Source organism: Myripristis murdjan, chromosome 23 (genome assembly GCF_902150065.1).
Source record: "Myripristis murdjan chromosome 23, fMyrMur1.1, whole genome shotgun sequence".
NCBI lineage: Eukaryota > Metazoa > Chordata > Actinopteri > Holocentriformes > Holocentridae > Myripristis > Myripristis murdjan.
Genome location: NC_044002.1, coordinates 9,162,831 through 9,178,238, shown reverse-complemented (window position 1 = coordinate 9,178,238; position 15,408 = coordinate 9,162,831). Strand labels below are relative to the sequence as shown.

Here is a 15,408-nt window from a genome sequence, read left to right as displayed (position 1 = left end):
CAGGATGTTATTTTCTGTGGCTAGCCTGTTGTTGGCCTAACCCTACTAATGCCCTATCAGAGACAATAGTATGTTACTATTGTAGGGATAATGTTACTGTCAGTGGTGCACACTGGTGAGGGCCTACAAATGCAGAATAACAATGTTAAGCCCCACTGGGCTGAAACATTTGTTTGCCTAGTAAAAGTACCATATAGTATGTTATTTGTTACATAATTCAAAGATATAGGTGATATGAGTATGTGCTTGTTCTTGTGTCAGCCCTGGAATGGACAGGAATGGGCCTGGAAAGCGATCCAGTGTGTTTCCCTGCCCTCTGCTGGATGGATGGAGGGGTGCGTGGATGTTTTAGAATGAAATCAATGTGACTGTACTATAGACAGAAGTGAGGATACGCATGGTAACAATGGAATTATGTTGATGCCTTGGATAGATTTTTATGAATAAGTCTAACTGCAGCTACTCATACTATGACTATTATAATCAGCTGTAGCTGATGCCAGTGCAGATAGTGTCTGTTACTGCCTGCAGCACTTGGTCATGGCACCAATGATACTGTCTCTCTCCAAGACCTTTTTCTTAACAATCTTACAAAGTGTTTTACAAAAAGGAAATAAACCAGACATGGCACAAAAAATTAGAATAACACCAAAGGACATCAGCATAGGAGAAGTAAAGACATTAAAAGGAAAAAGATTTAAAAAAAAAAAAAAAATAGGAATAACAACAGTATAAATAAATACATATCTCAAACATTTCCAAAAGTTTTAAGAAGATATATAAAAGGAGCTAGAGACTTGGCGTGTCTGTGTTCAACAGGCAGAGTGCCATAATGTGGGGGCTCTAACAAGGGTGGACTGGCCCACCGGGGAAATCCCCGGTTTCCCCGGTGGGCCGATGGGGCGATAGGCCGGAGAGCCGGTGGGCCGGGCCACAAGACAAAGAAGAAGCAAAAGAAAAAGAATGGGAAAAAAGTCTAGCGCAAAGTTGCATGCTCCCACTTTGTCCAGGACTGCTGCTTGCACATACTCACCAATCAGCTGTAGCAAGCATCCTCCAAACCTTCTCCTGGATCAGCAGGTGCCTCTTCTTTCCTTGGGCTTTACTGTAGCAAAATCTTGAATTGCTCCCAAGTTTGGCCCAACTAGTTGCCACAGTGCCCATCAGGATGTTGTGCTGCAACCTCGGCCTGTTCAACTGCCTCCTGAGCATGCCACGTCCTCCCTGTTGTAACTTTGATGACCGCTGAAGAGACCGTGGTGTCAGCAAAGTCTTGGAAGAGCAGAACTTCTCTGGCTTGGGCGAAATTGAACTCCTCTGCTATACTGCTAAAACAAAGACAAGGATTAGGAGTAAGCATAAGAGACATGAGAAAAGGAAAGGAGGACCAAGGAAGGATTTGAAGCACTGTTCAAAGAAGATAGAGAAAATCTGGGCAGGAGCGCCCTCTTTTGGCTCAGGAGGATGCACAACAAGGGGCATTCTGAACCTATAGGCTCAGCAAAGGCCATGAAGCTACAGTACCTGAACTTAAAAACAACACCACTACATGTAGGCTATCACCGTATTATGCATTAATGTGATTTTCTCTCATGTAGATACATTATACCCAAGAACACAAAGAAGTATGGTGTTATGCCTATAAAGCTCAGCAGCAGGCCCAGCCTCCCACATGGGAACTGGCTGATCTTCCTTTTGAAACCCTTGTGGATGGTGACTGATTGGGACTTTGTAGATCAGCAGTGGCCAGAGGACTGTAAATATGATCATCCTGAAGGGGGGAATTATTCATGTATTGAAATTTTCTCAGAGAAACACAATTTTAAAATTTTATTGTAGTAACTGAATTGTCAATGATCCTCTGTATCTGGGAGAAAAGTGATTATTGTAAACTGTAGGTTTCTCACATAGGCCTACCCATATATCTCCCTCTCTCACACACACATCCTCTGTATATATATATATATATATATAGCTTCCAAGACGGAAATCTTCACACACACACATGTTGGTTTCCATCACTTCTGGGGACATTACATTGACTTACATTAATTTCCTGGAGATTTATCCTAACCTTAACCCTAACCACTACCTGCCTAACCCTAACCCTAACCCTAACCTTAACCTAACCCTAAAGTTATCTTAGCTTTAAATCAAGTCTTCACCCTAAAATTACAGGTGCTCCCTTATGGGGACTTGCTTTTTGTCCCCATAAGGGAGGCGAGTCCCCACAACGTGACTGTGTAAACAGATTTATGTCCCCACAACATTAGCAATACCAGGTACACACACACACACACACACACAGACACACACACACACACACACACACACACACACACACACACACACACACACACACACACACACACAAACAAACTGAAGTCATATCCGCTAAAAGATGTCCCACTTCAAGTGGAGCGGAGCGTACCATTTCAGATCAATATAGTATGATGACACGCCGCACCATATTTCCCCATCCAAATGCAACTGTGTGCCATTTAAAATTCTTGTGTAAATATATATTTGTTCAATCGGGTGGACAACTCACAATGTGTATTTGCTTCGCGGTTGTCCCCCCTCCTCCGTGTGGGATGGTTTGTCCCGTTCGCCCTGGGAGCCAGCTGGGGCAACACGGACCTTTAAACGGAGTGAGGCGCCGCACAGGACGTCAACGGCTGTCCCCCTCACAACTGAGCTATTTTCGGTGCCAGTCTCCCTTAACGGAGACTTGAATGAGGTAAAAGTCGCTGCAGAATAACGCCCTTGACACTAATTTTGATGTAAAGATAGTCGTGTGTCGTTGTAGCTGGCTAACTTTCAGGTCAGTTTACCTCAAAGTCAGTCCATCTCGCTTTGAGAACGGAAACTTGAATTTACTCGACGAAGGTTACAGCTAGCTAGTAAACGCGAATGCTAATGTTAAAATGAGTTTGAAACCCTCTAATGACAACAAAGTCATGATTCGTATTCGAAAGTAATTAGTTGGGTAACTCATTAAGATAGTATTATGTTGCCGTCGCCATTGTGGAAATTGTTATGGTGAGTCTTTGCGACCCTGACAGCGAATACGAGCTTGTACAGTATTTGTATTGATCTTAGGGTTATTTGGGATTTCGCTAGCTTCAATGTATTTCTTTGACTGGTTGAGGCTTGGAGGCTCTTGTTTTGTTTCTGCAGCTTAGATCACGTGTACCCATCATTGACGCGTGTATGGGTATGTTTTTTTTATCCATGTGCACAGCAGTATAACCAAAGAATTTGCTTGTAGCGCTGAGCGACAGCTACCTCGACCAATAAGGAGACTGCCTGTGAGTTTGCCCAACCCTCTGGTCCACTTCTTTGTTTACATTATGTTCATAGAAAGGACCGATAATCTAATCATAGGTACATAATCCCGAAGTCAAACTCTATCGCAGTCCTATATTCAAAAGACAAAAGAAATCAGTGTCAGGAATATTACTAAACCCAAGACCTTAGTACACGCTTTTGTCCAAGATCTTATAACAGTTTTGTTCTGTAGAGCTCCATATTTGGTTGCCTAGAATCTAAGAAATGGCACAAAACGAGTTGTTCATGTAGATGACATTCATGCCAAACATATTTTTTGATTGCTATAATGTGTTAAGGATATTCTTTTAGATATGTCATGAGCTGAAATGTATTTTCCTCTCTACAGAGTGTTGAGAATGAATGCTACTGATCTGTACAAATGCCTTGCCGTTGCCTAATATTTGAGCTACCTTAAGAGGTCTTCTCATGAGGAAAGCAGCGGATGACAGAGGAGACTTAATCCTTAATCAGTTCTCTGGACTCCTTTGGAGCCATCACTTAAGATAATCTCTGAAAATTGGCCTGCTGCTTTGCTGTGACCTAGCTGTCAAGTCTGGTGGATGATGTAATAAACAGGCTTTGGACACAGCAGTGGAGCATGTAGGCTATACAGGGAAGTCACAGACGGCCCTTGTGCCCTCACGCTATCTTTAAACCAAAAGAGCAGCAAGGGAGTGCATTCATTTTTGGCAGGAGATAACTGAGACCAGGAACAGGAACACCCACGGGTCACCCTGCAGGCAGCATGGCAGTGAGATAATGTAAAAACATAAGCCTACTGCACTGTAGAAAAATTAATCATTTTAGTGGTATTATTTATTCAGCTAAACATCTATTTTTTATTTGTAAGAATATGAATCCATGTGAACTATCTTATTGAAACATAACAGATCAGAATATCACTTATTACTGTATTACTACTAAATTGGGATTTCTATTAACATTGTTAATGATAGATGTCTGTGTGTTCCTGCAGCAGAATAGGCTGTTGAGACTGGCCTCACTCATTTGGGCTGTAGGTTGTTTTTGCTTTATTTTTCCTTATTTTTAATTATGGCAGAGCCTCTCATAATAAGGAGAGACAACACAGTGACATGGCAGTGAGGTGTAACTGGATCATTTTGACGGTTGAGAGGCTCACTGTTGCACCATGTTGCCCTGGAGACACATGTGATCTCAGCCAGGCCAAAACACAATGTCCTTGTTGTCCCCAAGGAATACAGGCTGTTGTTTAAACCTTCTTATGGAAATGGGTTTTTTGCATCCTGAATTTGCATCACATTGTTTACTCCATTGCAATGACCACACACTGCATTGTAAAGAGTTCCTTCAAGTATGTTTCCATAGCCGCTTTATGAGTGTTAAAGGTGATCATAGTTTGGAATTGTGCAACAGGGCAATTGTCTCTCTGTTGCCACGGTGACTGGCTAACCAGCTGTTTTATTGAGCTTGTTTGGTATTTTTTCTCCGGTCTGTTATCTTGCCTAGCAACAAAAACTATTGTAAACTGAAAAATATTGCTCTTTCTCTCTGTCAGACAAACAAATACACACACACACACACACATGCTAATTCACACACATGCTCACAGGCTCACTTCTCAAGAAAAAGAACCAAGAATTACTCGTCTACACAAAAATTCAGAAAAATGAGTCAAACTCTAAAGATATGTAGATACGCACATGCCCATAGGGGACTCTGTGTTTTTGGTTGTGTCAGTGTGAAAAAACATTTGGAAAAGTCTGAAACAGTGTGAAACGCTTGTGGAGCATAATGTGGATGGAAGGGCAAAACAGTGTTTTTGGATTACCCAGATTGGTGTGGACATGGCCTAAGAGTTCCATAGCCTAATCAGTAAAATTAGTGGTTCTATAAGCTGAAGTTTTACAACCACCTTCTCCCACACAGGTCTAGCCCAAGATGCCTCTAAATGATGAGCGACCTGCCTCCACATCCAGTGGTGAGGACCAAGGCAGTGATGTGGAATCATCATCAGAGCGCTGCGACAGCATGACATCGGCCAGCGACGTGGACTGCTCCCGTGAAAGCTTTACCAGTGACTGCTCCAGCAAGCACAGCACGCCGTCCTGTGAGTTTGACCCCTCACCCTGTTTTCTCCTCTCTGCATAACCTCAATCAGTGACTCTAGGCTGATTTTTTTTTTCGTTTATTTGTCCATCTTTTTCCCTAACCTTGGGTTTGTTGTATAGTGCTGAATTATGTAACTCAAAAGTTGCCATAGTAACTCTTTCACTGTTCCATGTGATCCTTACTGCAGTGGTTTTGCTCAAAGAAAGAAAATTGCAAACATTTTGAACTTCAACAAGACATGAGATGTGTAGCTATAGTGCTTCTTAGTTAGTTTGGTCACTGCATGCATACTCTGCCATGTTTTTGTTTGGGGTCTTCTTGATCTGTTGACAACACTTGGTCAATATTTGGTTCCTACAGCCAGCCCACCTAAAACCGTAACCCTGGATGAGGTCATGGACTGTGCGAGGGAGCTGTGCAACCTCAGGCTGGCCCATGAGATCACTGTCAATCATGGCTTCCACCTGGAGTCAGTCAACCTACCTCAGAACTGGTACAGTGGTCACATGGTGAAAAACCTTGCATCTTTGTTTCTTCACATCTTGCTAATGTTTCATCAGTTTATCAGTGAAGCAAAGTTATAAGTAACTGTTTGGCAGGCAGGGGCTTTACAAAAATGCTGTATAAACTGAGGTAAAATTATGTTGATGCACAACCTTCACTGCACATCTATTAGATTACAGTAGCAGGTTCCTAGAACTATTGAGGCCATTAATTACTTTTTTCAGCCCCTCGGATGTTTTGGTAATAGACCTGATGTTCTATGCTCCATGCGCCATTATGGATGCAGTCTTCAGAGATTTCCACTGCGCTGTGTTACTGTGTTTACTGGTTACTTTGTGTGAGCGAGCTTTTGGCATGTTGAGGTACATGACGGCCACAAGTCTCATGTTCTGCCAGTCACTGTCAGTGTAATTTGAGTAAGACTAAAGAATTCATTATGCATGACTTGAATTAGTCAGCCCCAGTCTTTGTCGGCTGATGCAAGGTAGACACAGAAAACATTATGTTAGGAAAAAAGAAAGCAGGATAAATGGATTTTCCTGACTTTTTCAAAAGAAGAGGAATGGTAGGATGTATGTCAGGATTGGTTAAACTGGTGATAGTCACCATTTTGTCTTTTTCAGTTTATGCAAGGTAGTTAGAGATAATCTTCACAAAGCCTTCTGGGATATCCTGGAATCAGAGCTGAATGACGACCCGCCTGAGTATCAGCAAGCCATCCGGCTACTGGAGGAGATCAGAGAGGTCAGCTCACATGATCTGCTCTTCACAGCTGTATTGAATAATTTAAGAAAATCATTTATGCCTTGATTACACTGCATGAACAAATGTTAGGGGGATGTTTCTTATGAGTTACAGCCTGTTCCACACCAGCCACATTTGTTTGAAAGATTAAAACCCCTTTCTAATTCCTTCTCTTTATCTACATCTTTGTGATTGTTATAGATTTAATAAGGTTTTGGAAATAATTAAAAGCTCAATATATAAATGAGAGATTAAATTATTTCATGAAGTGTCCCTAAAGTTTTGTGTGAATGTATCGCAGCACTCACCAGTGTTGGTAACATATAGGTCAGTACTGCATTACACTAGTGGTATTTCTTACCAGTACTGGAATGAATTGCTGCTTCAACTCGAGCAATAAGATTTTAATGTCATGTACCAATCCAAAAATAGGTTGTTTATTATGCATTCCTTCCTTTAAATTTCAGGTTGAAGTGTAATTATCCTCTCCCATCAACAATATATTTGCCTATTAGTCCAGCCTAGGTGCTGTTTCTTGATTTGGAAATATTTCCACTTTTTTATTTTGTTGAACAAATGCATAACAAGAACATAAGTCATCATCACCATATTGGTTACCTTTACCATCTGCAGATATTTTATCTGATGTAGTATTGATTACAAGGGAGGATGCAAAATACCAATTCTGGTGGATAACAGAAAAGTAGCATAAACTAAGAGTAGTTCAGAGAATCACTGCTCCAGAGGGAAGTAAGCACAGCAGTTACATCATTTTTGAAATGAGTAATAATCAACACATTACGTTGTTGGAGTAAGAACTCTCACTTTTTATTTTTACATTTTGAGGTTGTCTTTTTAAAACACTAAATCCTTTTCCCAATTGCATAGATCTTGCTGTCATTCCTTAATCCGGGTGCCAATAGGATGCGTACGCAGATCATGGAGGTGCTGGACATGGACCTGATTCGTCAGCAGGCTGACAATGACGCTGTGGACATCCAGGGGCTTGCCTCTTACATCATCACCACCATGGGCAAGATGTGTGCGCCAGCGAGGGATGAGGAAGTCAAGAAGCTCCGAGAGAGCACAGACAACATCGTGGCACTGTTCAAGTAAGCTAGGAGGGCCTGAGCAGTTTTGTAGCAGCGTTGTTGCCTTCACTGCTTATCATCCGATTAGCTTACATGACTAACTTGTACACACATGTGCATTAAAACACTTGAAAACCATTTCAACGCTAAGATCATCAAACATACATTTCAGGCAGTTGTGAAAATTTTGCACTGACAACATGAAATGACAACAACTCACAACATACCTGCAAGAGTATATAAATGAGTTTTCATATTTAGTTACTTCATCAAATCTCTTTCCTCTGAGAAGTGATTGCACCATGAACATACCAATGATGTTTGGTATATGATTTTTGAAAATTGTGAATATCTACAATCAAAGGATATTTGCAAAATCATCTTAATCAATGTTTCTAAATGCAGCCTTTCAACATGGAAGTTACTGAGGGTTGAATTAAAAAGTAAGTCAATCACAGCAGCTTTCTTATTTCCACACACCAGGGAAATTTTCCGCGTGCTGGACCTGATGAAGATGGACATGGTAAACGTAACCATTGATAGTCTGAGGGTTGTACTACAGAAGGAAGGTGTTGAATATGAAAGGGCCACATTCCAGAACATCCTGGACAAGACACCAGGTAAAGCAGAAGGGACATCTGTGTCTTTCTAGGTCTCAATGGATTTTACCATTTCTGCAGCACAACTTTCACACATTAGTGAATGTTCTGCTATCAAGCTGAAACTTCAGTGTAATTTCAATAAATGATATCTAAAAGAAAAAAATATGTTTTGTATAAGATAAATCTTCAATGTATATTCTGTGAGAGTGAAATATCGCCAGATTTACAACACCACTAATGCACAGAATGTACAAAAAAGAGGGAAAAAATCACTTGAATTGAATTCCACTTGTTGAGAACATTATTATTATTCTGTGATTGTCAAATAGTGTTCTTAGCGCAAACCCTGTATGACCATCGTGATGGTGCTAAACTTCCTCAGGAGCTTTGAACCACACTACCACCTGGATCAAGTCCTCTCTGGAAGAGCTTCTGTCGGCCACAAATCCCACAGAGCAGAGCAACAGCCAGGGGAAGGAACAGAGACCGTTGCCTGGGCCCTTCACGGTCATCAACAATGCTTTCCTCCACATACTCACCTGGGACTACAATAGCCACCCACTGCCTGAGGTGAGCATGTGTGAGAGCAATTTCATTACCTGTTCATTTCTGTGCTCTTACTTTCTGAAATTTGTGTCATAATTTGCTGTCTAGTTTAGAAGAGATCCAATTGCTGCTGCATGCAAATGCATAAAAAACAAGAAACTTATTAAACCAAACTAAACTACAGTCCTTGAACACAGGTGGTGAATTTATATAAACAAAAACATATTTTAACTAAGAAATGCAACACTGCCAGACTGCCAGGTGAGACAGCATGCAAAAATATGGGTAAATGCCAAAAATAAGACACTTAGATTAGCATGTACCGCATATATTGCATCATCGTAGCCTTCATAGGTAAGCTATTTACTCTGTTCTTTGTGGAAATTATTAGACTAAATCTGTATTTTCAAACATCAAGGATCTTAAAATGCCCTTCCCAAAAATGGTTTAGTTAGCCCTCTTATTTTTGCTTGGATTTTTTTTTCTTTCTGTCTGTTCTTTCTGTCTTTCACTGGTTTGTGTCAATTAACAAATACAGTCATCCAGCCAACTTAGTTATTTGTTTAAGAGGAATGGAGCCAAGATACCAAAGACACTGTATAAGCTACAGTTAAGTGGAACACTAACACATCCTGACTGCGCTGATCTCTCACACCAGATTTACTTTATATTCACAAATAAAATAGCAGTCGGAGCACTTTGCTTTTGTAACTTTTTTTTGGTAGCTTTCAGACCCCTGTTCCTCACTCTAAAATGGTATCGCTCAGATTATAATGGCATATCTTGGTTATCATCAAACATTCGTTGGGGTGGATGATTTCATCTGACTTTTGTTTCCCTTTTACTGACAAGACCATTTTAAACACAGAAATCTAATTGAAGCTGTTGTTAACTGTACTGACACATTGTTTTTTTGGGTTCCCTCCAGACCCTGATGACTGATGAGTTGCGCCTGCGGGAGATTCAGCAGCAGCTGCAGCAATGTCAGGCAGTGAATGAGGTGCTGCTCATTGTCTACAGTGCTATTGGAGGAGCCATCCAGGGCCTGCCCTCGCTGTCTGACCGTCTTAAGAAGATGACCAGTGTGCTGCTGGATGGGATGCACAACCCGTCAGTTCACTTTCCCACCCCTGAAATCAACATATTCATTATCACGCAGCAAAGGTTTTCTGAAAGGCAGTTTAGGTTTTGTATGGCCATACAGAAATCTGAATTCTGTCCCTCACCAAAATGCAAATTAACCTTTACTTTACTTATTCACTCATAATATTTACATTCTGTAAAATTGTCAGTCAGCACCCAATCTCTTGTTCCCCATCCACAAGAATCCTGGCAATTATTTTTTACCAGAAGCTGATTACCAGCAGTTTGATTTACTCCCTTGTTGGATTTGTGTTCTAAAGTCGATTTCTGTTTACTTAGCTGTTGTGTAAACTTTGGTCATCTGGAACACTTTTTACTGGCAGGTGTGTGTGGATAGGGAGCAAGGCAGACAGGCTGTTTACCCTGACTTATAACGGAGACATACAGAGATATGCGAATACACAGAGAAGTGGTGCATGCAACAATCAGTGTTTTGTCGGGGAAAGAGAATTGTGATGTCAGCATATATATTGCTTTTTCTGTCAGGTGTGCATGTAATCCATGCAGACACCATGTGATCATATCACATACTCATACACAGGCTATACATGCAAAATATGTATTATATTAATATGCCCATTGAACAGTCAGAAAATTTAGCCTGAAGTGGCATCTCAACCCGCATTTCTTGCTCTCCTCCCAATTACCTGTAGGCATTTTAAGATGCAAGAAGCACTCGAAGATATCAGTGCACAGATCTGTTCTGAGCTCAACAAGTCTCTGACAGAGAGGAGCTACCCTGCACTGACCCCAGCACTGCAGGCCACCCTCACAGGCCAGATCTGCAGCATCTCCCAGAAGGACAACTCCATCCGTACTCTCGTCGGTAAGATACTTTATCACTGTCTCCAGTGAGCAGTCCTGGCGGTTATGTGATTGAAAACATATTTCATATTGTCTTGCCCGGTATCAAAATGAAATGTAACTGAAGAAGAACTGAAAATGAAATGTAACTGAAGAAGTGTAAGTGTGAAGTTGAGGGTCTCTAAACTCACTTTTCTGTCTGTTCTCTGTCCTCTGTCTCTTGATCTTGATTTGTCTGCTGCAGAGGAACGTGTGAAGCTGTATTTCACTACTCTCATCTTTGACGCCAAGCCCCAGACCAAACTTGAACAGGTGCCTGCAGGCCTGACTGCCATCACGCCTGAGCTGGCATCTTTGGGAGCAAAATTCATCTCCTTGGTCAAGTACAACAAGACTGTGTATGGACCTTTCTACGCTGACATCCTCAAGAAGCTGTTGTTTAGCAACAGCCCACCAGCACCAAGCCCTCCTCAGGACACCACTCAGGACTCTGTCGCCTCCAAATAAAACTGGCTGTCTGGAGCCCTCATGTTACAAGGCATAGCTGAGGTTAAGGAGGCACTAAAATAGTCAGGCAGTACAACTGCTTTCAGTGGCCAATGTACTGTAATAGTTGCAGTTTCCCCTTACATATTCTAACTGTTGTAGTTTTCTCAACTACATTTATAACCAGAGCATTAGAGGGGCTGCAGTGTTCTCAAATGTTCATAGAGTTACATTACATTTTGGGGATTTAATGTGACCTGCCTTGTTTGTGGTAGATGCTTTATAATATATAAAAATAATAATGAAACCCCCAGGAACATTCACAGCTTAAAAGCTGAATGGTAGTGTTAGGATGAATTTTATCCCTTTCTATAGTGACCTCTGCTTCTTGAATTTGTGTTTTCAATGAAGGGGGTAGTCAAACTCCATCCTCCTGTTCATTTGGAGGGTGTTCATAAGAGGAAAAGGGCTGAACCTTAATTAAATTGCTACTGCTATTGAGAGAAAAAATTATGCCTATTTCATAAGCTTTACGAAGCAGAGAGGAAAAAATGCAAGCCTATATATTTATATATACAAATAGCACAGTAGCATTTCAGATGTTTTACTTACAGAGCAAGTTATTTATCATTGTTAAATGTTACAATTAAGGGAGCCAGAATATAAACCTGGGAACTATAATGTAATTGCCATCAGCCCCAGCACTGAAGTGCCACTGTTGAATATGTTAATGCCGGTGATAGCCCGCATCCCATAGTGTTAACTGTTGTGATTGCTCTCAGTTTAACAGTTTTAATGCCAGGTAAGCATTCTGTTAAATTTAGTTGTTTGTTTGTTTGTTTTAAATCTGCTGTTGTCACTGACCAGAAAAAATGGAAATACAAAACTTGTTTGGATTTTGACTTCTTAAAGAAAAAACAAACTTGACTGCATGATTCATTCTGTGTTGTTTTTTATTATTGTTTTGGGTACTACTTGTTGAGTAGTTTGTGTTTTTTGAATGTTGAATGCTATAACCTATTCCCTATCAGTGGAACAGTCCTTATATTGATTTAGTTGCTTTCCTCGTTAGCTTTTGAGGTACTGTAGTTATCATTGTAACCCTATAGTGTCCCAGCGTCGGCTGTCACAACCCTTAAAGAACAGAAAGGTGCTGAACTCAAAAAAGATTTTGTGTCCAGATTTTCACATGGACCCAAAGATGCACAAGAAAGGCATTTACATTGTTTGACAATAGTTTACATGTATGTGGAAAATAGCTGTCTCTTTCCTTTGTACCACAGTTAGCACAATAAAATGTCAAAAAAGACCACGTGTTTGTTTTGCTGTTACAATGTATGAATATATGAATTTATACAGCCAAAACATGGCAAAAAAAAAAAAAACAGGCACACATAAACATCCAGGCTTACACTTATTCTTTGACACACAGCCCCTTGATGTACTACAATGGTACAATGGCAAGGTTAAAAAAAAAAAAAAAAAGCAGAATGGCAGAGTTGTAATTCAGTGCCAGACCAGCAGAGGGAGACTGTCGTGCATGAACTGACCACGACTCATCCTGTCAACCAGACCACCGTCCCCTGGTGCCGCTTCACCACACTCTGACTCTGGCCAGGACACACCTCTACACCCTGCCAAGGACCTGAGCACGTCTTGGAGAGCTGATTGATTGAATAATTGTTTGATTGATTGATATAACTACCAATTTCATCTTCCTAAGGCAGCCAACCCACAGACACATCCACACAGGTGTACATAACAAGCACAGTTTATTCCATGCTTTACAAATTAAATGTTCCATGCACGTCTTCTTTCATAACTGTCTGATCATTTCAAACACAAATAAGCAGAAACTGAAGTGTTTTTCCCATGAAGTGCATATTTTTGGCTCATCATGTAACACATGAAATTAAAAGGACGAGACAATTGTGTGCGTGTGTGTGTGTGTGTGTGTGTGTGTGTGTGTGTTTGCCTGTGCGTGTGTGTTTAGGTTAGTTCGGGACAGTGCGGTTGAGTCAGTAACACTAGACAGGTCCCTTACAGAGGCTGTAGGAGAGGCTTCAGGTAGACAAACACACACACACATACACATATGTAAATTAAGTATATCCAGCATACAATAGGCTAAACACATCTGCTACTTGTCTTTAAATGAAAAACTGCACATGCAAACGCTTGCATATACACTACTTGTCCCTTATTCATACTTTCTCTCCACTGTCTCAAATCACCCAATAAGTCTCTAGAAAAACAGATGATCAGCATACACACATCTACTGTGACCTGCACTTTTCACACCACATATTTACCTTTTGAACTTAGCTGGCACTGCTGTTACGTAACAAACTCATAACTCTGATCAGATTATACTGATACACTCATTAGGATTTATGTCAACATAAAAAGGTGTAAATTGACTTTTATGTGTTTACCCTCCACTGCTTCCCTGATTACTTGGTGTATCACATGGGAGGAGTTTATATCAGCGGGACAGCTCAGTTAATGTCAGGTGATTTCTCAGTCACATCAAGTATACTAAAATCACATTTCATATATTTTTTGGGATTGTCTGAATCTCCTGGTATACAGAGTGCTGCCCCATATGGCAAATCGCACCCAGCTGGTGCCAAGAGGATTTCTTTCAGGGCCCACTAGCTCTGGACGGGAAGGAAATGATGATGTGGAAGAGCAACAGACTTTTGCTTCTCGCATCTACTTCATTGTCAAATCAGAAGATGGTGCTCGTGATGCATAAAGGTCACCTAAACAAAAATACACATACATGCATAAAAAAAATACTGTACCATCATCAGCTTTGGCAACATGAACATCATGTATCATCAGCATCTTGGTCTCAGAACACACACAACTTCAACATCTCCTGCAGACACACACACACCTGACCGAAAATGCATGTTAAGTGGATGTGGCTCATCTGGGATTGGGTGCCATGACTTGTGTGGGTTTTCTCCAGCAGGCGGAGCAGGAGGGTGAGCAGATACAGAGCCGGCTGGAGAGCATGTGGGCTATCCTCTGTCTGGCTGCCCTCAAAACAGGTATTTGACCTGCCTGTCAAATGCAGCTCTCACACACCCAGAAACCAGCTGGGGGACGGAGGCTGCACTGGAGTTCATCCAGTCATGTCTTCAAGAACACACATGGCTCTAGTCTAGTGCAATGGAAAAGTTACACACACACACACACACACACACACACACACACACACACACACACACACACACATATATCACGTAAGTCAGCAAGTAAGCAAGTAACATTAATTTATGTAGCACCTGTATATGGTGTACATTTTGCAACTCTCTTAAAGATTTAAATCTAAATTTAAAGTGAATTAGTTTTGTTTTGGATTATTAGATAGGATCTCAGAGGTTTTGCAAATGTTGCTTTTTCTTTAGTACATTTATGTCCTCATTTTTCTGCAGGCACATGCTGACACTGCTGCTGTATTTTTAATTACCGGGCTTTTTTTGTTGTTGTTGGAGGAGGAATTAATTTTAAGTTGAATTGAAAATGGAACTGGTAATGTTTTAGAAAGTCTTAAATTCAACTTGAGGAAATCTGTAGTCATGCTCGTGTGTGTCTGTGTGTGTCTGTGTGTGTGTGTGTGTGTAAGCTGGGAGTGTGCTACCCACCTGATCCAGCAGGGGGAAACACTAACGGCTCATGTGGAGCTTCTGACCCCTGCTGATTCTGACAGAGTGGTGTGTAATAGACGCAAGTGGAGAGTCAGCAGCAGACAGAAAACACATGTTACACTTTAATTACTGACAGAACTATCGACTGTCAGTCCCCCTGGGTAAACAATATTTTTGTTTTATGTAAACATGTTGATGTCACCTTGGGGTAACTACGGCAAAATGTCAAGAATGAGTCACTTAGGACAGTTTATAAGGCTAGTAATTACACTAGTGCACTTTCTGAATGCCTTGACAATCTGACAAGAATAACTATAAATATCTAAACGTTTACAGCTGCGTATCTTCACCACTCCAATTTTTGAGATGACTCCTTACATTTTTTTTTTTTTTTTTTTTTTTTTG

At 40.9% G+C, this 15,408-nt stretch overlaps 1 protein-coding gene across 2 annotated transcripts; it reads left to right on the top strand.

The window, feature by feature from the left end:
* The first annotated feature begins 2,613 nt into the window (after positions 1 to 2,613).
* On the top strand, positions 2,614 to 12,653 carry tcp11l2 (t-complex 11, testis-specific-like 2). 2 transcript variants are annotated; one of them, XM_030046014.1, is made up of 10 exons: positions 2,614 to 2,740; positions 5,242 to 5,422; positions 5,785 to 5,917; positions 6,552 to 6,672; positions 7,561 to 7,784; positions 8,247 to 8,383; positions 8,748 to 8,935; positions 9,840 to 10,021; positions 10,708 to 10,880; positions 11,103 to 12,653. In XM_030046014.1, exons 2-10 carry the CDS (start codon positions 5,254 to 5,256, stop codon positions 11,363 to 11,365), a joined length of 1,590 nt encoding a protein of 529 aa, XP_029901874.1. In that variant the 5' UTR covers positions 2,614 to 2,740; positions 5,242 to 5,253; the 3' UTR covers positions 11,366 to 12,653. The 2 variants fall into 2 exon arrangements, with proteins under 2 accessions (XP_029901874.1, XP_029901875.1); XM_030046015.1 differs by lacking the exon at positions 2,614 to 2,740 and adding an exon at positions 2,779 to 3,042.
* The last annotated feature ends 2,755 nt before the right edge of the window (positions 12,654 to 15,408 follow it).

Excerpts from the sequence above, each read along its gene's own strand:
- tcp11l2 (XM_030046014.1), top strand. The coding sequence starts at position 5,254 with ATGCCTCTAAATGATGAGCGACCTGCCTCCACATCCAGTGGTGAGGAC. Across the intron at positions 6,673-7,560 it reads TACTGGAGGAGATCAGAGAG|ATCTTGCTGTCATTCCTTAA; the intron begins GTCAGCTCACAT and ends CCAATTGCATAG. Across the intron at positions 8,936-9,839 it reads ATAGCCACCCACTGCCTGAG|ACCCTGATGACTGATGAGTT; the intron begins GTGAGCATGTGT and ends GGTTCCCTCCAG.